Source organism: Rhea americana, unplaced genomic scaffold (assembly GCF_003343005.1).
Source record: "Rhea americana isolate MKP2758 unplaced genomic scaffold, rheAme1 scaffold_38, whole genome shotgun sequence".
NCBI classification, from domain to species: domain Eukaryota; kingdom Metazoa; phylum Chordata; class Aves; order Rheiformes; family Rheidae; genus Rhea; species Rhea americana.
The window spans coordinates 3,272,543-3,296,681 of NW_028186512.1; the positions used below are offsets into that span (position 1 = coordinate 3,272,543).

At 38.1% G+C, this 24,139-nt stretch overlaps 1 protein-coding gene across 1 annotated transcript in view; it reads left to right on the top strand.

Moving 5' to 3' along the window:
* The first annotated feature begins 1,181 nt into the window (after positions 1-1,181).
* FREM3 (FRAS1 related extracellular matrix 3) overlaps positions 1,182-24,139 on the top strand; it is a 62,694-nt gene continuing 39,736 nt past the window's right edge. Inside the window, 3 exon segments of the mRNA XM_085313150.1 lie at positions 1,182-1,412; positions 21,342-21,404; positions 23,855-24,137. Coding sequence (XP_085169276.1) covers positions 1,182-1,412; positions 21,342-21,404; positions 23,855-24,137 — 577 coding nt within the window.

Sequence of the window (24,139 nt, forward strand, 5' to 3'; positions counted from 1 at the left end):
ATATTTTAGTGTTTTAAGCATCACTGAAATAATATATATTTCCTGATGTACAAGAATATGCAGTTTTGAGCAGACAATAAACAACACTCAGTCCCTGAAGTTCCGATAATCTACTAAACCAGTGTACAGCTGTTTACTGAAGCAGAGAGCACAGCCTAAAGAGGTTTTATAGTTGTTTTTCTGGTAGTTTCAGTAGATTGGCAATAACAACAACAAACAAATATGCTCTCTGCAGGATGTATATGGTCAAATATCAAGAGAACTAAATCCTTTTTGTATTCTATTACTCCAACAAGAACATGGTTAATTAACTCCTTGAAATGTGATTCTTGGGGYTGTTAACCTCCTTTAGAATTCTCTTTGTTTATCCCTTCTTACTGTTCTTCTGACCTCTTGTTACAAAGGTTGTCACAAGAATTGTTCCAAATGTTAACTGTTATGTGGAGCGTGGAAGACAAAGCAAAATACCTTACAAAGCAAATTTTCTTACCAAGGAAATTTCATATCTTCAGTAAAGCACCATGAAATATTTGGAKAGAAGGTAATGCTTCTGGTATCAACAAAATTGGTCTGATTCAAATTTGACCAGCATTAGCAAATAGGTCATTGTCAATTCTCTATTTTAATTCACAAGTTTATCAAGAAGCTTTGAAGAGGTTGCCTTTTGCTCTATCTGACTCTCAGTGAAGTATTATCCTGAGAAGGTGTGTATTAGGATATATGCAGTGGTATACGCCTAATGGTATTTATTCTGTGTCCCTAATTGGCTGAGGATGTCTCACATGGTTAGAGAGGTCCGCTCAGATGAAAGCCCCTTCCCTCTGTTTTTCAGAGTGAGAAATATCTTAACCAATGAATTTGTTTTTAAACCATTAGTTCAGGTGTTACAACACTACTGGCATTTCATGGGGTGATAACTGAGGCATGAGAATGCCTCGAGGAAAATATCACTCCAGAATACGATGTGCCCAGAATTAACATCAGAATAGTGGCATTGCCAAACTGCTGGTGCAAGAAAGTCATTCTTAGCCTTACCGTCTTTCCCAAATATCATTTTCAGAAATTATATGGTGTGGAAAATCTGAAAACAAAGCGCAAACCCAAATTTGCCATTAGCAGCCTATCTGCAGGACCTGGGAGGAGTTGCTGGTCCTGGGGAACCAGGAGGAAGGATTTGGTCCATGACAGCAAGAGCAGGTAGTCACGGTGCAACTGTTCAGCCATACCTGCAGAGTCATGGAGACTGGGTCTGTGCTACCAGTTTTAATCAAGAAGAAAGTTTGCCCCAGTTTTCCAGTTTGGGGAAATGGGGTGTGGAGCCAGCCCTGGACAGAAGGCATCAGCAAGACGCGACTAACAGGATGGCGCAGAAGGCAGAATGCAAAAGGTACCTGTCAGGACAAAGTTCACAGGTAGAGATAACATCTTCAATTAGGCCAMCTCAAATTAAGGAAAATTAGAAATCTTTGGGCATGCAAGGGATCACTGAAAAAGTGCCCATACTGCTGGAAACTTACCTGATTTTTCCAGCTGTCTGTAAATACTACTACTATCATTAAACCATCCTGACTACTGCAAAATACTACTAAAAACATCCTGGACTTGCACAGAAATCTTAGCATCTGTCTGACTAAAAAAGRTTTTACACTCCAAAGAATACAGCTTTATTGGTTGCAAACAATTATCTTCCAGACTCCCCAGTCAGAAAACACTGTAGATTCAGCCACAGAGAAATGTTAAGAGATGCACAAAAAAAAGTCTTGCATTGGTGCAATACCTTTTAAATCATAATTATCTGAAAGTTCTTCCTAAATTGTTTTAAATATCTAGTAGGACTGAAAAGCAGAGGAGTGACAGAGAATGAATCCTAAGTTTTCTTAAGAATTTGATTTAGCAAATATACAAGTAATAGAAGATACTAACTATAATCGAATCTTGGTAGTGATCCATTTAAAGTAGTTAATGTTCAAAATTATATTTCTTCCTCTCTCCCCCCCCCCCACTGGCTAGTAAATAACTTCTATGAAAAGGTTGATGAGATGTAAATAGTTGCATGGAAAGCAGTAGAAATTAGCAAAGGTTGCCATCTACGCAGGAATACAGAAAGAATTTGCTGGCACTCAATACCTGAATGGTTTAACGGTATTTGGCTTGCTTATAGATTTTAAACTCATTAGCTCCTGATGACTGAGAAACTCCTTTTCATATTAATTTATTTGCTGTAAAATATACTAATTTATAACTTTAACTTCAAAGTTGCTTTCCTGAGTGTATCTCTTGGCGAAGATAGCTCCCAAGTAACAGTCCTATCAGGCCCATTTCTATTGTTCAGATAATGTGGAAGACCAGTAATAAGATGCTAAGCAAATTTTTAACGATTTCAGTATTATCTTTCAATCAAATAGGAGCCCTGGCTTATCTAAGATTTCAAATAAATTCAAAGCCTTTTTATTTATTTATAAGAAGATGGGCTACCTGCCACACAAGTGAGGAGTTACCTAAGTATTAAGAAATTTATTCTTCTAGAAAGAAAGTTATTTAAGGTCCCCTTAAAAAGTTATTTGCTTTCTTCAGAGAGAATTTATAACATCCCATTTTCTTAAAACTCTATTAGTATAATTTTAATGGACTACAGAGTACAATCCATAAAAATCTGTATTATACTCAAACAGTTTTTTGTRCTAGGGCTCATTAGGCAATAGGGACAATAGAAAAATTTAAAAAAGGAGGTTTTGGGTAATGAAACTGTTCTATAGTTTTGTTTTGAATACTTAAGCTGCTGTTTTCTTTTCCCCTCAAAATTTTCCCCTCTCAAAATCAGTTGTCAGCTTTGAGAAATGAGACCTGAGTGCCTGTTATGCTATGAAATATCAGGAATCTAATGTTATTTTGTTATTGTTATTTTTGTTATATTCTTTATTTCTTGTATTTATAGTATGTGYTTTTCTGTCCCAGAAGGGTAGCATGATCACTAAATTGGTTGTAGTTTCATTTTATCTAAAAAAAGAGAAAATGAGTTGTTGAAAAAAGTACTAAAATTAGCTTCTTTAAAAAGTAAAATGTTGAAAAAATCTCTTTAATTGTTGTTTACAGAAATCCCTTCAATGAATACTTCAGTTGTCTTTCACATTTAAAATACCATGCTGYACAAGAGAAGTAGCTAACTGCTACTTTTCCATAGGCTTCTTGACTTTTGGACCTAGTGTAGTCAAAGGTCGTGATGAAAAATTTAGAAGAAAGAAGCTGGGAGGGTTGGACTGGAAGCAATGCTTTTGCCCAAATAATATGTTTGTCAAGCTATTGCTGTCCTCTTAATACCAGGTTCTTATATGAAAATGTAATAACACTCCTTTTGTGATTATAGGAAGTGTGTAAATCCTGTGCAACTGTCTTGGCAAAGCATGGAAAGGACCAGTCTAGTGGCATAAAGAAATGCAAAGTGTATTCGTAACTTATATTTAAAGGGAATCTGAGGAAAGTAAGGAAGAAGAAAGGGAGGGAGGATAGTRCTCATCTCTCAACTTGTGTTAGCTCAGTGATTGGGGGGCTCATCTGAAATGTGGAAAATAACAATTCTTGCTTCRTTGTTCTCTCGCGTTGCAGGACATCCACCATGCCCAGGAGGCTGTTCACAATTTTCTTAGGAGAGTTGTTCTAATTTGTCAAGTCCATAAACTTCTTATCAGAGCAAGGGGGTAACTCTATTGTCTGATGGCTGGAGCACTTACCAAGGATGTGGGGAGATACAGAAAAGAAGGTGAGTTTTGATTTCCGTTACGATAAAGTCCCACTATCTCCATGCAAGCTGCCAAAAAGAGTTCATGGATTAAAAGGAGATACATTGAAAACAATAAAATGTAATAGTGAAACAGTCATGAAGATTTCCTGAAAGAATTTAGTTGCTATCCTGGGGTCAGTTATGTGAAGCAAACTAATACAGTGGTCATACTTTCATATATTAGCCTAACTAAATATCTGATGAAACACTTGCACTTCACTTAAAAATATATGAACTTCAAGGAAGTTTAAGGAATACTCAGAGCTTGGCGGAGATGTCCAGGTGGTTGTGGTGTTGATATGTACTGTTCTTCTGCAAGCCTAAGCCTGCATCGTTGCGTGGCTGGAAGGCAAGCRAAGGGCCCCACAAAGTTTGCCTTGGAGGACAGTGACTGATGCAGATCGCACTTACTTCTAATTAACACCTGCATAATTTGGTGAAAGCCAGGAAGGCCATACCATTGAAAGTCTTAGACAATATATTAACATTGTGAAGATCTCTTTCTAATATCTTGTCCTACTGCTAAATAGGGTATCTGGACATCTCTTATACTAGGCTTAATCACAGAAAACTGATCAAAATTTCCTCGCCAGGTGATTTGGTGGGTTCCTGTGTAAAGAGTCAGCTAAAAAAAATGCTTTGATTCTGTAAGACTTTAATTTCTCATTCTTTGTAGAAGTTCAGTGTACTTGAGATTTTGCAGGTAAAATTCAGCAAGATTTTTAAGGCAAAGAAAACGCTTTGTTTTATTTTTGTTTGTTTGTTTTGCTTGGAAAGAGATATTTGTTTTACCTAGAGACATGTTTTGCTATAGACAGATTATTTCATAATTTTCTGTTAATGAATATTTGCATAAGGAAGTACCTGGGATCAGACTCTGACAGGTAGTCAGAGTCCAAGTCTAAGTCTGTTTTAGTTTGTATAACAAAATCTCACCAGWTGGCTGCTCAGCGGTGTTAAAATATTATTTTCCATTGTTTAAAACCATCTAGTTTTAGATTGCAATTTTTTTTTCTGCTCTCAATATTTTACAAACGCGCCAGCCTAAAGACTTCACTTTATAGCRAGTATCTTATTTACACTGATACACTATCAAGGAGCTTTTTAAATGTTTTTTTAATGCGGTATAAGCACTGTAACAGTTCTTTTAACTCTAACATGGATACATACAGYGTATGCTCCTTATGAACAAAACTGAAGTATGCAGTATAACCTAGGTATAAGTAAGGAGAACTCTGTGCATGTTTATGAGTTTAAAAGTTGTTCACCACAAAAAGTCTTGAGAATATCCTCCAGGTCTGGCAGTCTAAAGTGAAATGCAAGAGCCCATTTGTCTTGTTTTGATGTCGCACTGCAGAACACTGTTGTTTAGATTTCATGTTGTTTTTTATAATGATAAATGAGAAGCATTATCTTTTGGGAAAATGTAAATAAAACTATGAAGTTTTTGTTAATTATATGAATTTATTCTTGGCACATGAAAAAAATGAATCTGCCACCTGGTGTCTCAAGATCAAATGAACTAACAAGGAGCTAATATGTTCTTTTTAAATAGTGACAACCTATTTAATCATAAGGTAAAACATACTTACACAAGTGGGTTAACTCCTTGGTGCTTAGTGGCTTTTATTCAGCTAGAGTACAGCATACTGCGCAGTRTAATGAAAGTGCATACTTCAGTTTCTGTAGTGTATGAAGCTTGGATGCTTTCCAGCTGAGAAAATTTGTCATGTATAGATGATACCCATTAATCATGATTAGTCAGAGGTTCATCCTCTAAAAACTAATCTTAAAAAAAAAAAAAAAAAAGCCATGGAAAGAAAGGCTGTTGGTATGCTTCCTGAAAGCTACCTAAGAAAGTACACTGGGAAGAAAGAGAAAGTTTATTTCCTTGGCCACAGTGATATAGAGATATAAAGTGATAAGAGAGAAGTATGACTGTGATTTCAGGCAGAACTTGAAACTCCTTCAGACATGAGAAGGGAAAATTAATCAAACCTACATCATGAGCTGGGGGAAAACAAAAGAAGTARAATGCTTTAAAGTGATAGAATAGGTGCGAAACATTTTCTCCTAGGCATCTAGACCAGCTACTGTGCCTTGAAACAGCATGAGACTAAAGATGGATAATTTCAGATCCCCAGCTACCCTTTTGGAATAGTAGTTCAGGTGAAAAAGAACTAGATGCCAAACTGCTCTGCAAAACCTTTTATTGCTCTTAGCTTCACAAGAAATAACTGTAAGAATTTGCATTTAATTTTATCCAAGTGATAATTTTTTTTTCTGACCTTGACTGAGGTGTATGCACAGAGTGAACATCTTGTTTCCTTTCTAATTTTCCTGTTTGAATTTTTCAAACACAAGTCTGAATTAATTGATGTCCTGTTGTTGCTTGATCAGATAGGATATTTAGGGGAAATATTTCACAGTATAAGAGCTACAATGATTTATAACAGCTGAAGAGCTATTCCCCTGTTCACAGCTATATCTACTATAAAGTAAACTACTGCTGTGGGAGGACCACAATTAATTCTGAGGATGTGAACTACCTGATCTGATAAGATTGTAGTACAATTCAAAATGTAGTTTTCATCTATTCTCTCAACGCTGTTGCTCATCTTTTCCCCTGTTCTCTATATTTGCACTRTTCAAAAGATTTGCTTGATTGGAGGAGAAAGGTAGGGGCAAGAGAAAGTGGTTATAAATAAAATACTAAGAAAAACTGCTATTTTAATTCAAAACGGATGGGAATGTCAGGCTTGTGCTGAGTTTGGCCCTCATTGGGTATCTGGTGGACTCACAGTGCAAGTTGTAAAACATCATTTGCAAATTGTCCTGCAACCAAATCAGACTTACTGAATTTTAACCTAACAAATGAAAATGACCTTTCATATAAATATTCTTAAATACATTTTACTACATTCATTACAGATCGGCCTTAGTGTGCATGTTTTATGAAAAACCTCAGCAAGGCATTAAATAAATCTCAGATGAGGAAAACATTTTGTTACCTTATGTAGCTTTAATTGCAGTCTAAAGCTTTATGAATTTTTTTTTGCGCGAATATATTTTTCTAGGATTTGGCACTTGCAATACTCTTTAGATTGATTTCACATTTGAGTTTGTTCCATGTTGGTAGGCCTGAGTATTGTTGTTTGATTGTAAAAATGTTTTCAAAGGTGCTGATTTAAGTGTTCACATTTGTCTCTGGATCATATTTCATTCTATGTTTTATTTCTTGGATGGCACTTAAATTGATTGACATTTTGAATCTTCCCCAGTTGGCATACACAGCTTTAAAGTGAGTTTGTTCTGTCTCTCGCTCTGTCTGTCAAGGTAATTTCTAAGATCTTTTTTGTATACTGAGCAAAACTTTTCCTGCATAACACAGGAACGGCTCCAAAAAATATTCAGGAACAAAAAAAAAAAAAAAAAAAAAAAAAAAAAAAAAAAAAAAAAAAAAAAAAAGGTTATAGATTATCAAAGCCACAATTTTGCTCAGAATGAATACTAATCCTTACTCATTGCTGCACTCTCTTACTCAGAATACAAAATTGTAGGAAAAATATATTATTCTCTTTCCACTGTCCAAGAAATGTTTCTATGCAATTGTAGAATTGCATTTGGCAACACTGGTAGCTTTTTTTTTTTTTCCCGGTTTGTTTAAATTACCAACACATTTCCCATATATTTTTATTTTGAAAAATGAAGCTCTTTTTACTAAAGCATCAAAGCTTTAGCTGAAGTGAACTTATTCCTTCTAGAAATCCAGGCTTTTAACAGTCAAAACTCAAGAATCTTTAAAAAAAATTGTGTAGTCAAGGAATATTTATCTCAGACTTCAGCTGACACTTCACTATAATCTTTGCCAGTGTGCATCTGTCATTTATTAATCCAGACACTTCAGATAYAGGAAGACATTTGAACATCTCTTACGCTAATCACAGGGCAAGAGGCCTGAAAGTTGGCAGTGACTCTTAGTGTTCCACACAACTTTCTGCTGARCAGTTTGTTTTTCTTTCTAGACCTGAAAGCTATGCAGTTGCAATACTACATAAAAAGCAAAAGGTGTCCTCTGTGCAACAAAATGTGGTCTTTTGTGTCTTAGAATAAACCTCCTTGCCMACAGGGTTTAAATTTAATCCCCTTTCCACTTGAGTGTTTTCTAAACTGTAGCTTTTGTATGCCTTTTTCTTTCTTTATTTGGAGCCCTTCTAGGGTACTGCTGGCAGCTGTTAAGGTATCAAAACAACCTACAACAAATAATCCAACCTCCAGTTGGAGATTATTCTAACGCTCTGTTTCTGGATTCATCATGGTGGGAGTTTACAGAAACTTTTATTTGTTTTCTCTCTTTTCAGAATTTTATTTTATAGTCATTCCAAATCATTCTGCTTGTAAAGCACAGGTGAAAATTATCTGGGGCAACATGGAAGTGTCAAAAGCCTTCATGACATCTTGGGCTTGTGGTGGGGGGGGAGAAACCAATGTACTTGCAACATAGATTTCTTTCTCGCTCTTTAATAGTCAGCAGCTCAAACTAACAAATGCTTATACTGACCCTTGGGTGAGCATGTTCCATCTCCATGCTAACGTTTAAAGCTCCTGAAACAAAAGGCAGATTTCCCAGGACAGCTTTAGAGGTTTATCTTTTTACAAATCCCTATAACTGTGGGAGAACATGTGTACATGAGTTTCTCCCTTTTGAGTACTATTAGGACTGTACTCAGCTTTGCTCTGCTCTGATAAAAAGGCTCCCTGTCAACAGTTTTCTTAYTAAATCATTGTGTGGGTTACTGATTTTCTGCATCAGCACTTCCATTTCCTAGCCACAAAAATTGATTCTCTTATCTGTTGGCTGGGCAGACATTGCAAGCTACCGATGACCTGTAACAAAAGAGGAAAAGTGTGTGTGGTTTTTTGCATGTCTGTGTGTGTGGTTTTTTGAACTCAGGGAGGAAGTCAGCAGAAAGGGAAGTATGGCTCATGTTCCCCATCTTGGCAGGAATTTGCACTTGGCAATGAAGCTGATGTATGCATCTTACTATCTTTGTATACTACTTTTTAAAGACTTGTCTGACTCTGTATATTACAATGACACAGTTTCCCAAAGTGGATAGCCCTGTCTGGTTGACTAGCAATCAAAGATAAGAAAAGGCCATGAGGAATGATTTGGCAATAAGAATTCTGTCCTGACTCCYCAGAGTAACTGGATTACATAAATCCTACTTTTCTTTTCTTGCTCTAACTAAAATAAGATATTTTATAGGTGGGTTTTGGCCTTATTTATTTATATTTTTCCCCTTGTTCATTTAAAAGSCAGAAAAGAAATCATGAGCCTTTGAGGACGTGGGATTCAAGCGCTGAAATGAGTATTTCTGCTGATGTGGTAAGCACACAGAGAACAAGAGAAGGCTGAGGAAAGCTTTGGTTGTGTTGCCTCCTTTAGTTCTAGCAAAGTGGATACTTTGAATCTCATAATACATATATAGGGGAAATGTAATTCCAGCATTTTCTTGAGGACCGTTTTCCTTTGATTTTGAATATATGTCATTTTTTCGTGCATGCGGTGCAGTATGTGGGTATATAATAGATGAAAGACCATCTGAGAGAATCCTGTTTTGTGAAAGAAACTCTTCTGTGAATCTCATTAAAGACCACTCATTTAAATGGAYGATCAATATGTCACAGAAGTGCTTTCTGACTATCTGGTTGCCTAGTAAATGGGGAGTCAATYCCTAGTAATCTCATCAGTGAGTTGGCGTAAGATCTTCCATCAGTTTTCAGAACAATTTCTTTCTTTCTTCTACGTACCATACGTCAATATTATTACCATGAAAGACTATGAGGAAAAGCAGGGTTAGAGGTCTGTCTTAAATTGCTAGAAGCCAGGAAATCAGGATTAGGACTGAAAATCCACCCTTAATCTATCTCATTGTGCATGTGTATTGCAGGTGTATGTCTGCACTTGAGTGTGCCATCATGCTTAGGAACAGACAGGAGGAGGAAATGTGGGGTTGGTATTCCGGGCTTCACTCTCAATTTCCTGCTTTTTGTGTATTTTGAAAACACATCTGTGACATTATTTTAARGATGTGCAAGTAGCTTGCAAACGCATCTTTGAGAAATGTTACAGCTGGAATGCTCTGGAGGTTGAAGAGCTATCCTACAAATGTGTTTAAATGTAAGGAGGACATAKAGTGATACTGGAAAAATTTGCACATAGAATGGCTTACATTCAACATCCCATTTTGATGGTTTTGATTTTGTAGAAATGGGACTGGCCTGCAGAATTTAGGAAAGTGTTTCATTGTGCCATATTCAAGCAAAAAGGTAAAATAACTACAGTGCTAACACATTCATTTTGCATTTGGAGACATTTTCCCAAGAGGGAAGAGGCTAGAATTTCAAAGATAGTCTTTGCTACCCACACTAACCCTTTACTACCTCATGTTTTGCAGTCAGGAGTAGTAGAACTCTTACCAGTTTGTTTCCTAAATTACTTTTATTTGTCTGAGAAGCAGGAAGAATCTTTCTTCCACAGTTTAAAAAGGAAGGCTGCTCTGAGCAGATTTTGCCAGTTCTGTTTTGTATAAACAGTTCCTTATGCCACCAGCTCCTCAAAAGAAATTTTTGAGMGTGCAGAAGTCAGTTGGATAGTACTGGGACAAAGAAGTCTCACCTGGTCAGTGAGAGAGTACGACCTGTGTGGGCTATGGTGCTCCCCTGGGAGTGAAATGAAACTTTGTCCTCATGCAGCCAGCGCTGTTTATCTCCATCTGCTGTTTGCAGAGACCATGGGAAGAGGCCTGCCCTGGTGTCTCTGCCTTCTTTGTACATGCAGACAGGCTATATGTCTRTATTCTTACATCCAGGATGCAGGAAAAATTGAGAATGAGCTATTTTACTGAAGCTCCAAAGTTTTACTTAAATTGGTGGGTGAATGAGCTTTGCTTTACTTATCCCTTTCACTAGCTGTGAAGACGGGTTTTCAAGGCAACCAAACCAAATGCCATTAAGCTTTATATTGAATTGTCATTTAAATATGATGTAATTTGATATTTGTTCTTCTGCTGCAATTAAGCGCTGTGTGTTTTTTCAGAGTACAATGACTGTGGTTTATAGTCTTGTTTTAAAGCCAGAAGACAGATGAATGGCAGGACTTGAGAAGGGAAGAGAAGAGGGTTTGGGTTTTCTTTTTTTCCCCCTCTTTGCAAAAATTTTCAACTTGCATAACTGGATCTGTTGGCTCTCTGAGAAGCAGTGATTAGACACAAGTTGGATTTGTTGAAACTGTGCATTAAGAATATAACAAAGTAAGTCAACTGTGAAGCTGAAGTAGTCAGACATCCAGGAAGTCTCTGAAAACAGGAGATTATGTATTGCTTCCGTAAAGAAAGCCTGTCAAGGACAATAAGATTACTCAAATATTTTCACGTGTCATTGCCAATTGATTATTATAGTCAACTAAGTAATGTTAGTTGAATCTGTCTGCTTGTTCTCCCTACATACGTGTGTCACTGGTCCTTCCAAATCAGGCTGATTTAAAGCAAAGAATTGTCACTGCCCGCATGTAAGAGATTATATATAGAGCAGACACAGGGATCAGTTACATGCTTCAGCTTTTTGAGTGTTTTGTATGAGAAAGTAGGAAAGAAGGGGGGCTTCTGTTTTTCTTTTGAGGGAGAAGGTTTGCATTTATGTGAACACAGACAAACTGAATATATTTCCCTACAAGTTTCTCTACACAAAATGGCATTAACTAGTGTAATAATAAATTATCATGTATCAAAACTAAAAATAATAAAAAAAATTAGTTCATTTACATACATTAAAGGAGAGGAGTAGCCGTTCTCTGAGGATGGGAACAGATAAATCTTCCTCTTTAACCAATGTTGTTCTTGCAGCAGAACAGCTTTATATCTCATTTATACCTCCAAACTTATAAGTCACATGATCACATCTATCTAATGTATAAGTCAAATTCCAGTACCTGTCTGATTTTTTGGCTTGCCCATTTGTTTTTCCTCTTGATACGGTATTTATAGTCTACACATGAACACTATAACTAGTAGTATTGTTGCTACGTATTGGTGTCAATTTGATATCGTATTTGGTATCATATTGGTATCAGTTTTCCTCCAAAGGCCAATCTTGCTTTCAAACCATGTACAGCACGCAGGAGCTGGCTCTAAACTTAAATGTTTTTCTTATAGGTAGAGACAACCAAAGTGCATAAACTGTCGTCAAAAAATTTGAATAATGAGCAATTACTTTTTCTTTCCTGAGGAATTTTGGTGTCCTTTCTTATTTTGTAACTAATGAGGGAAAAAAAACCCCACAACCAGTGAGAACTTGAGTCTGTTTTTTTCTAGATTGGAAGTATCACAGGGTGCATCCACCCTGGGAGGACACTCCAACTGAGCTGCCCCTGTTTGCTCTGTCTCACCTTCCGTGGCAAAGAATCGAGTACTGTTGCTGGCTCCAAATGTGTGAGAGTACATCACTCAATAAGCATCCAGGTCCTTAGGATCCAGGTCTTGTAAAAAGGAAGGAAATTTGGGGGAACAAAGTTGCAAGAATTTAAATTGGTAGGGGGGAAAGCCTAAACTGTTCAGGATTCYTAAGCCTAAAACCTCCCAAAATGTGAATTACACAGGAGTTTAAGGAGGTGATGCAGTGACCTATGTAGTTCTGGGGTAGGTCCCAGGAACAGCCTGAGAGGACTTTGAGAGCAGACCTAGGAAGAATATGGGGGTGCAGGGGATCACTAGRGGATGTGCCACTAGGCTGAGACTTGGTGCAGAAAATTGTTTTTGGTGCCCTCAAAGATGTAGCCAACTGTGATTTTGTGGAAAGATCATTTGACTTCAGTGACAGAACTGTATTCAACAGAAACAATAGGAGACCAGGCTAGCTGAGATCAGGGCAAGGTTTGGAGTTCATGTTAATCTAGTGCATGCCTGCAACCATTAAAAATTAATAAAACTGTGTAAAATAGGTCTGTTACTCCAGAGGTGCTGGCTGGCCTAAATGTACCTGAGCTGTTGTTTGCTAAGCATGCAGAAACCTGGAACTTGCAAAGCTGTTTCTCTGCACTTAAACAGAATAGATGATCAAAGAGATGGATGAAATATTGAAGTTTGGTACCATGGAACTAGCATTGACACACAGAATGAAATGATTGTCTTGTGGGACTTGGCTGCAAAACTCCTATTGACTTTAATGGGAGCAGGGATTCCCTACYGGTTTGTGTGGTCCAGGGGCAGTTAGCAGTATCTGCTGAAAGAGGATAATACCATGCATTGATCTGAGCAACCCTAAGTTTAGCATACAAAAGAAATATCTTCAAAGCCAGCTAAGAGTAACTTTTTTTTTTTGGTGGCAGACATCTGTTCATTGCAACATAAAAAGATGATTAGGCAACTTATCAAAAACAGTAGGTAGGATTAAATAAAATTCATGATATTTTTAAACCTTAACGGTTTTTTAGTCTCATAGATAACTGTCATGCATCCTTGAGATTCTGAACATTCTTGAAAGAACACTAGGTATAGTGCAATAGGGACAAAACAGATCTCCTAGGGTATTAAATGATTTTTCCATTAATTAGAAGAAATTGATTATACTGAGAAATATTTGCTGAACTTAATGCTAAGGCAACATAAAAAAAACACATTTTTAAATATAAGTAATATTTAGAAACATTCTGTACGATGTGTATTGATCAAAACTATTGTTATAAAATACTGATACAAGTGTATAGAATTTTTTCTTTTAAAGTATACAAAGCACAAAAACACACCATGCAGAGTATTTCCTAATTGTTAATAAACTAAGGTTAATCCTAAGGGTATCRGTTTCTCCCAGTCACTTATTAATTTCCAGGAAATACTCTCTGCCTGCTTATTACTGCCTCAGTTAATGTTTGGTGCATTGAGTTTAAATTAAATAATACCGCATTATACAGTAGCAGATAGAGCAAAAACTAACTGTTGAACACTGACCTCCACCTATAACTTACTTTGTATTGCCAAAATGTCATAAATTGCATCCCATTTCAGGGTATATTTTTCAGTCAGAAATAAATGAAAAGTTAAAATAAATGAAAATGAAAATTTGTTGAGACTCACAAATGAATTTTAGTTGTTTTGGAGGTTTTGTTCATGTGTGGTTTTTTGCTCTGGACATCATGGTGGGCTTATTTTTTGAAAATGGTTTGGGCAGGAATTCCAAGGTGTTTTGATGCCCTTAATATTTTGTATGCCCGTTAGGAAAATGCATAAAGGCAGATGCTTATAGGTAAGCAACAATAAGTTGTGGGGTTTTTTTGCCTTCCCAGAAAAGTTAATCTACAAGAAATTGGAAATCCTATGTAGCAAACTATTGATGCACAAATTACAGTGGGTCATGTAAAGGGTCACTCATGAACATAACTTGTTCATGCTTAAAGATACCGAAGAAGGGCTYGTAGAAAATRGTAAATTCAATCTGGAGTTTACATAGTATTCAGCATAAAGATTTGTGGATCTTCTCTAAGGCATRTGAGCACTACAATTTCTAGTACTAWGGATGAAAAAGAATGTAAAACCTGCACTTTTTACACTACAGTGTAAAAACTGTAGAACAGGGTTTTCAGGCCCAGGACTGAAGGATGTTCCTGAAAGACAATCTTGAGTGCAACTCTGTGCCTGTTTTCAAGATCTGTGGTTAAGAAGGGTAATGCAAATCTTGGGTATTAGCAGTAGCTGGCAAAGGGAGGAAGGTGATCTTGCCATTTTGTAGCTGTAGTGATGGCAAGCATAGGTACCAGCAGCACAGAATTCTAATAAATAGTTATGATAATAAAAAAGGCATCATATGTAGAGAGGAAACAATGAATTTAAAGGCATTGAGAAAATGTGGAGTACTTTTGTCTATAATAAACTTGCTGCTGAGTTAAGTTAGTAGTTAAAACTAGAAGTAGTGATATGCATGTAGAGACTAGAATTTTGGACCATCAGACCTCTGAGCATTTGTTCAAATTAGAGATTTAAACTACTGCCAGAGGAGCTGAATCAAAATAGCTTGCATCGTGGCTTATCAAAGTGGGTACTTTTCTAAAGTAATCTACCTACTGTGAAACTCAATGCTGTACRTGGAGAACAACCAATAGCTTGCAAATATAGCCTATGATGAGGGCTTCTACACACGCTGCAGCCTGAAATGAGTTGCTTTCCTTGTTCAGTGTTTCRAAACACATTATCAGGGTGGGGAAAGATGTTTTGGTGACGGAGTTGCTTTAGGGTGTTGAGGGCATTTTTTTAAAATAAAAGACTTCAGCATTTTTAATGGGAGACTTGCAACAGTCTCTTTGTGATAATAATGAGGTTGTTCTGTGATCTAAAATCTCCCTTTCTGCCTTCAAACAAGTTACAAGTTATAGAAGGTTTTGCTGTAAAGCCTCTTCCTCTCAAAAGTGTTAAGCTTTTTTGGRAAAAAAAAACAGTGAAATGATGTAATTCCAATCGCAGGCTTGTTTCTTCTCCTACTTGGCCTGGGTCTTGCAAACTGGGAGGCAAGGGAGCTGCTCACTGCCTGTGAAYGACCCTTCATGCAGGTGCTGCTGTGGCATCGCCTGCCCCAGGTGCGGGGAAGCTGGGGCAACGTAGGGCGCTCCAGCTGCCCCTGCCCCCAGCAAGCTCAAGGGGGAAGCAGAGCTTGAAACAGCAGCTTACAGGGTGTCCTGTTCTGGAAGAGAAAGCTGAGGTTAGAGGGCAGAAGCCCTAAAGCAGCACTGGCAACTCTATGAAAAATTACTACCAGCAGTAGAGGTAGGCAACTCTTCTTTCTGTAGGCTCGAATGATTTTAGCAAGTTTTATCTGTTTTCTGCATTTATAAACTTGGGGAGCTTTATCTTACCAGCAGTCTGATCAAGCCATCTTATAAATTGGTCTTAAAATCATGTACCTTGCTTAGCTTCTGCATTATGATGTAAATAGGTTTTGCTTGATTTCTAGATTGGAAGGTTTGGGGGGTTTTTTGTTTGCTTTTTACTGCATGACTAACCCAAACTTTTGTGGCTCTAGTGTGAAATATTAGGAGGCACTGATAGTGTGACCCCATTTGTTAAGGGAGAGGAGGAAAAAAAAAAAAAAGGCAAAAAAACACCGATCTTAAAGAGGCCTGTTACTTAGGAGACATTTTATCATTTTATTAAAAATGAAAAAAAACTCTAAGCTACTTTTAGGTAGAATTTCTCCCAACAAGTGCGACACTGTTATGCTCCCAGTGTTTCTGAACTAGAAAGAGGAAGCACAACCCATCAAAAGGACAAGTGAAAACTCCCTGACTATATTGGCATTGCGCACAATTTCATTTTGGGTCTTGCTTTGTGGCTTTAAGAGTGGAGTTACTGTAGAACAAAATAGCTGAAACAGCAAAGTGGCTTTGCTGTTGTGTGTAGCTCCCTTAACTGGAGCCTGGCAAGTTATAATCATGGAGCCAGGCGACAAGAGGCCTGTTGACTTCATTCTGGTCTATGAAAAGATTGGCCTTGCTTTAAAAATAAACAAACAAAAYTGTTGGTTCGTTTAGCTGTATAATCAATCCTCAACTGCCCAACCAATTTCCCTCTGTTAGGAAGGAGACGCCTTTGTATCATTGTTTGCTCTAGGCTGGCAATGGTGTAAAGGACTGTGTTCCAAAATCATGATGTTTTGGTCAATCATTGCAGCACTTCCTAGGCTGAGATGTCCCTAAGAGCCAAAACAGTGTTGTGAGGGGCATGTTCCTGCAGATTTGACTCTGTGTCACTTTCCCAAAAGATTCCTTAAAGAATTGGAGAACGGCTAATGGTTTGTTTCATTTCGTTGGGCTTTTTAAGATTTTCTGTTTTGAGTTTAGTTTTACAAAGCAATGCAGAAACAAACTGTAAAACCAGCCATGATAATAGCCTAGTGTAGGTTGGGTGTTTTATGTTTTTGTGGGGTTTTTTGTTTGTTTTTTTAGCATATATTATGACACTAACTACCCTTAATAGTTAGGGTTGTGGGCATTGGAGTGCCCTCAATAATCAAATTGTGCTCAGGATTGTAAACTGCATTCAGCTACCTGATTGCCCAGATGGGTATGATCTGAAGCTAGATAAAACTGCTGTTAGTGTTGTTTTGCTCACCACTGTTAGCTGCTGTACCTGGGCACTCATGATAATACAGTAGTATAACTGTAAATATGTGCAGTGTCTTTCCACGTATGTCATGTGCTTTCTAATGTATATTTTTACATCTAATCAAATGGGAGAACGTACTTGAAGCTTAGCTTTCCTTGGCTTTCAAGGAAATGGAGGCTAGTTTCACAGAAATAAAATTTATTTGCGTAGAGGAAAAATTAGTAAGCATGGTATCAACTGCACAATGATCCTGGAGGCTTAAAAAAGTAATTAGCAGTTAATAGTTTACAGGTGAAATCTTTCTGCTGTGCTGGTGCCACTAAGGTTCCTAACATGAACAGTTAAATCTAAAATGCCATACGATTTTTAAAATGCTTTTAAACTAGTGTAGTCATATTCTGACTTTGGCTGTATCAACAAATAAATCAGCACTGCTGATCGCTCTTACTGATTAAGCTATTGTTAGGGTTAGAGCAGTGTTTATATTTTTCAGTCATGTTGAGTATCCGTGACTGTTACTTTTTAATTTGTGAATATAAATACAAGAAAAGTCTGAAAGCATCAGCCTTCAAAGACTCAAACTGTAAATGAGAAAAGTAACTTTTTATTTTTCCAGACTTTGTTATGGTATGGGTGGGGGAATTGCTTGACTATATAATCATATACAAATAAATATCCATTAACTGGGTTTCAGTGCCTGTGAGTCTGTATGGGGTTGACTAAAAGATAAAACCAGTAGGATATAGTCTTAGTTGGCTATAGCTTTATGTACAGTTCAGTGTAATGCTAACAGTTGATAGAAACTCAGATTCTCTTACCAGTTTGTATTAACCTTGATTGTAGATGGATGTCTTGTGTTTGTGGCTGCATCTGTGCACAGCTGATTCTGCTTAAGTCTCTAACTGGTTGCACATGTGCCCAAACTGCCTATAAGCTCCTGAAGTATACTGTAGACTTTGCAAGTTGCTATCAGGTAATGGTCCATAAAATAATTGTCCTTGTCTAAGGAAGTGGCTTTCAAAGATGTGCATGTGATGCTGTATTTAAATCATTTTAGGACTGAGGTGTAGAATTAATAAGCAGAGAAGAGAGGACAGTAAAATGGAATGAAGTAAAGAACACTTGTAATGTCAATAGCCAAGTCATACCGGATGCTTATAAGATTGCTATGTTGTTTAACATCAGTACTGTAGAGAAAAATATTAATATGAAGTGTTGTGTATGGTGAACACTTTTAATCTTAAATTTAATAGCCCTTGCATTGTATTATATTATTCTTAGCAGAGTTTTCCCCTTCCTTCTGCGGAAAGTGTCTCTATGAGAATGGGGCAGAATTGTTCCTCGTGTAAGGGCATATACAGAGCTAGATTTAGGAGATCTTTGACCTGTTGTTGTTTTCCTTCCTCCGTGTGATAGAAAAATATTCTGCCTGGGCAGAATGCATTGGATATAACACTAGCACTTCAGATTAAGCAAGTGAAAAGTTGATCTCTTCCAAATCTGTAGCTATTTACAAGCCTTGTCTATACCCTGGAGTGCTACTGCAAATGAGCAAAGGGATGGCAAAGCCATCAGTTTAGGAATCTTGTGCACTGGGGAGTTTCCTTGGTGTTTGTATGTGTCACTGCCCAATTGCTCCACTTTGTCAATCAAACTCAGTGAAGCCACTGGCCGCATCGTAGCGGGGTGTTACGGTATGAAATGTCTATTGGAGCGTTCCAGAGGGAGCTCCTGACCTGCGTTTGTGCTCTGCAGCTGTGAGATGGAGAAGGACTAAAGAGGTCCTGTGAACGGCTGCTGCCGAGTGGATTTTTACCCTGTTGAAATGGAATAGACCTTTCTGAAAACTGAATAGTACCCAGGCACTTTTGATAGCAAATCTATCTGTTCTCCAATTGTATCTGATTAAGAACTGACCAGTTTGTAAGGAAAACAGTATAATAGATGGACTACTTAGTGTTTATATTTTCAATGTTGATATATAAAACTGCTTATGAAATTTTGTCACAAAGTTTATGTGACTGTTTTTTAATAATAACAAGGATCTTTGTTAGGAATTGTATTTTTACAGTAATATGCAAAATTGTTATTTGAGCATCATGAAGCCAATTTATGTACTTGTGCAATGTTGAAAGATTCTCAAATTTAAGTAAAGTAACCATTTATAAAGTAACATTAAGAAACTTCAGAGGAGCTGTCTGATTCCATAGGTAGATTTAAATACCTTATATCCTCACAGTAACAATGAGATTTCACTCTAGAATAATTTTACAAGGAAAACTTCTCATTAGCGCATTTGCTTGTTCCCATTATCCCATCTGCCCATCCAGAATGCAAAGGGTTCTGTGCTGTAACATGACGTACGTAAGTCGGTGCCTCAGCTGACCTGGRGTGGTTGCATTAACGGTCTTTTCAGATTCCATGACACCATCTCTGCTCACTCAAAACATTTGGGGAGAAACAAGCGTTCCCCAGTGTCCCTGTGTCTTGCAAGATCATCAGCATCATGTCAAATAAGAAAGARTACAGTCTGCAGATTTGGACTGTTTCAGTGTGAATGGCCTCCTTTTTCTTTGAAGATAAATACACCTAAGGACTGTTAGCTCAGCCCTCACAGTATATCCTTGTTGGTTTTGGGGGTATAGAGAGGAGACAGAAGCATCAATAAGCATGCTAGGTCCAAGTATCCCTCAATATAAAGCTGTATTTTGAGTTGAAGATGTTAATCTTATGGTTCTTAATATACCCTGCAAGTGCATAACCTGTGAGACAGAACTTCTGTTGTACATGCTTGCTCTCATTCATTCATCTGGATGGATCCTATGGCATGATACAGCATAGCCTAGTATGTCTGCGATGCAATATGACAAGGTTTTTTTCCCCTCCTTCTGAAAGGAGACGTGTTAGATAATGTAGCTCCAATGCTACTCGATTTTTTTCAAGGCAAAACCCTGAAGTTTGGATGTGGATGAGTGTAAATATGTTCACTTCAATGGAAATGACTGTTTCACTRGTAGTGAATTTAGCATTTTAAGTCTCTACAACTTTACACTGGTGTCCAAAATATAACAAAGATGTAATTATAGAATAATTYGTAACCCATTTTCTTAAGAGCCTTTATTAAAAATTAAAGATTGTTTTCACTGTAAAATGGTCCATTATAAATATTAGTTCATTCATTGCTTTTCTGTGTGGTAAYGAGATGTGAGCACTTTGAGTGATCCAGTGACAAATGCCTAGCAAGGCAAGCAAAGAAGTCTGGTACTCGGAGCACAGGGAGAAATGGCTTCTAATCCAGCGTCCTGTCCTTTAATGTATGATTCCATGCAAGTCTCTGACCTCTTACTACTCTAAACCACAGACAGTGAGGGCTTTGAGTACGGTAACTAATGTTTAAATATATATATATATATATATATTTTTTTTTTTCGGGACTCTCTCCTTAAGGAAGCAAACACTCAAATCTGGTGCTGTGCCCGGTTCTTAGTTGTATTGAATATGCTAAGACTTGTCTCCCTTTATAAAGTCAATGTGTAAAGATAAATGAATGTTAAACATTGGAGAACTGAGATCTCAGTGGGGTATGGCTCTCACTGCATCAAATGCTTTCAATAACTCAAACAAGAGAATCAACTATATGATAAATTACTCCTCTCTCAGATTTGAGATGTATAATATGAATGTCTTAGGAAAAAAATCTTTTTCTTTTTCTTTTTTTTTTTTTTCCTAATGTGAGTGCATCCTACTGCTTCAGGTCTGAAACACAGAAGTCTTAACAAAGTTATGGCCAGAGGTGTATAAGCATAAACCCTGTAAGGACTAGATTTTGATTTGCTAACCTGTTACTTGCCTAATGCTTGCTGGCATTCAGATTTTGACAACAGGTGATCTTCCAAATCAGGGGATCTCACCTGCATAAGGTAGGGGTTTTTTGTTTGTGTGTTTTTTAATGGACTCGGATGCGTTTTCAGTTATCAAAAGGATGTTAAGTGAAGATAATAAGCATAGGCTTAGTCTAGCAAAGCAATGTTTAAACTGAAATTTCTACCCAGGAATTAAAACCTAATTACTTTGGGGAGGGCAGAAGAGATGGCTGGTTTGTTCATTACCACATCTTATACTACCACTCACAAATGAATTAGGTGCATTAGAGTAGATGTGGTCATGCACTTACCAAAATAGGTATATTCATGAAGTTAATTTAGAAAATGTTCTAATAACTTATTTTTATGTTTTCATTTTTTCAGATTCATCACATCTAATTTGAATGCCTTCGAGAGTCGCTTCCCTCCAGCTAGTATGTCCATGCTCATTCCAGGACAGTGCTTCCTTTTCTCTCATTTCAAGAGAGATGAAAACTACAAAAAGATGGACTAATGCTAGGACCTGCGTATTCTCTCAATTTTTGAAAGATCAGAACCAAGCTAGATGGAAAAGACTGTTCCACAGCGCTGATGAAGGGTTCAGACAGTAAGGTGAGTGGAGACTTCCAACCATGGATGAAATCGGTGGTATTTTGGCAAAAAATTTCAAGGTAAGCAAAAAGATGATTTTTATTACTGTATCTCTGTGTATTTCTATGCCCAGGTAGATGGACACTTGTCTAAGGCTTTGCTTATAACTGTTAGGTATGAGAAGATAACTGCACTATCAGAAATGGTTTTCAAAGGAGGTACTTTGTTTTACAAGGGATCATGCATCCACTTATTTAGCAGATAAATATTTATTCTACCATCTTTCTGGATGCAAGTCTATGCCTATGTATTTGTGTGACTCTGAAAAAGGATCAGCGTGTGACAAAAGGTTATAGCCATTACTATAAATCCAGTTTTGTAAAACATCTGTCTGGTCCTTTGAGCTGCAGGTCACAATTTCCATTGTAATCTGCTCTGAAATCCTAACCCCAAACACATCCAAGTGTTGCCCCAGTGAATGGCTAGAGGTCACTTCTACCTACTCAGCTTCTAAAAGTTAAATGTATTTGCATCAGTGCTTGTGCATTCAAAATTAAACTTAACTGTGTGATTAAAAAAAAATCTCGATTCGTACAGGAACAGTGCAAGGAGCTTCTTAACATTACTTTTTTGTTAAATACAATTTGTCAGAGAAAAGCTTAGAACATATGTCTTAGTTTCTTTAATGAAGCAAGTGGAGATTCTCTTCCCCCCCCCCCCCAATTTAATGAACACTCTAAATAAGTATTATATTTGTTTTGCATTGTTTAAAAAATTATCCTTAGACATTTGAGGACCTAGCTACTTACGTTTTGCTGCACCAAGTTTTGAACTGTCTTATATCTATGAAGATTTTCATTCTTCTTTGAATGTAAAGAAGAAATATTCTTGAGCCTAATTTGTAGTCAAGAGTATTAATTACAAAACAAATGTGTAGAACATAAAGGAAAGAATGGGCCACTTCTATTYTTGATTGTTGTTACACTACCATAATACTGAATTAACACGGTCATAAATCAAGACCTATAGAATCTTTCACCAATATCTGTCATTCATGCTTTATATGCTGTCTGATCTCTACTGTTAATCATAAAACTTTAATATTGGAATACAGTTATTTTTATCTGAGATAAGATTGTAGGAAGAAGACTACTCCAGCTTACATTTGAGACACAGAGGAGCTGCTTGAGCATGTAAAACTTCTTGTTTAACAGTTATTTGAACTTGATTTTAGATATTGTGTATAGCCAACATTGATCCAAAGCCCATCAAAGTCAACTGAAAGGTGATCGTAGAACTTAGAGGGCTTTGAGTCGTATCCAAAGAAATGGAAAAACAACTGTTCCTTTACAGCAGATAAATACTTATGAGAGCCTTCCTTTTAACAGGCTTACTGGTACATAATATGAGGACCTGTGCATACTTACAGGACTGGGCTTCAGTGACATAATCAAGATGAAATAATTGAAAAGCTAGTGAAATAGAGGAGAAAGTTCTCTTGTGCTGTGAACAAACTTTGAGCAAGGCAGTGAGAACCATTCTGTGCTGTTCGCATTTAATCTGCCAATGCTTTATAATGTTAGCTTTCCATAACTTCATGATACGTAGTGTACTGTTCTTCTGAATTCATCTAATAGTATACGTTCATATTTGTGATATATTTATACTACCATCTTTCACAGCTTGTTGTGTGTGAGTGAGTTGAGTATAAATATATGGGAAAATTCCTCACTCTTGTCTCACTCCTAGAAAAAATTGTAACTGAGCAGATTTCTCATTCCATTTATTTTAATGGAGGAAAACTTATCCCGTCTTCAAAATTACTCAGAAACTTCTCTTTTCTTAACGTCAGTAGAAAACTTGAAGGAAACAGCACGCAATGTGTGGGTTTTACRCAGCCATTGTATACTGGCTCTGTTCCTTACCTCAGCACAAGCACCCAGGTTTTGTTCAGCGTGAAAGAAAATGTAGATTTTGTGAACTGTGCATGCTTGAGCGTGTGTATGTACATGTACACACAMGGTTCAGCGGGCAATGTCTGTTCCCAGTCACATTCTACCAAAGAGCAGAATTTGGTGCAATGTCTCTGTCAAGAATAGAAAAATCCTTTCTACCCATAAATGATTATTCAGCAACACCCTTATTACTGACCAAATGCAGCTCTATTTGCGAGATACAGCCTCCTGGCTTGAGGAAATCAGGTGCATGTATTTAGCTCCCCGAAAAGACAAGTCTCTACAGTCACAGCTAAAGCGAGCGCACCTGCTCCGCGCCCCCCCTCCCTCCGCGCACGCGGCCCGAGCGCCGCCGCGCTCCCGCGCTCCCGGCCCCGCCGCCCCCCTCACTGTCCCGCCCAGGCTCGCTGCCCCTCGCCGCGGCACCCGCAGCCGTGGGGCCGGGCCGAGGCAGGGACGGCGGGCAGCCTCCTGCAGCCCTCCGGCTTTTCCGAGCTGCCCTCGCGGACGCGCTAGGTATGCGGGCACCGGCCCCCCAAGCGCCGAGCAGCGCGGCGGCACCGCGCAAGGAGCGCGCTGCCCCGCAGCAGCCAGGCCGGGGCCGGGGCGGCCCGGGCGCTGCTGGCCGCCGCGCTGCTGGGCTTCCTGGCTGCGCGGGAGGCGGCGGAGCCCAGCGCCCCCGGCATCCTGGTGACCAACCGCGGGCTGCGCGTCCCCTTCGGCCGCTCGGCGCCGCTGGACGCGGCGGCGGACCTGGTGCTGCGGGTGCGGCTCGGGTACCGGTGCGCGGTGACGGTGCTG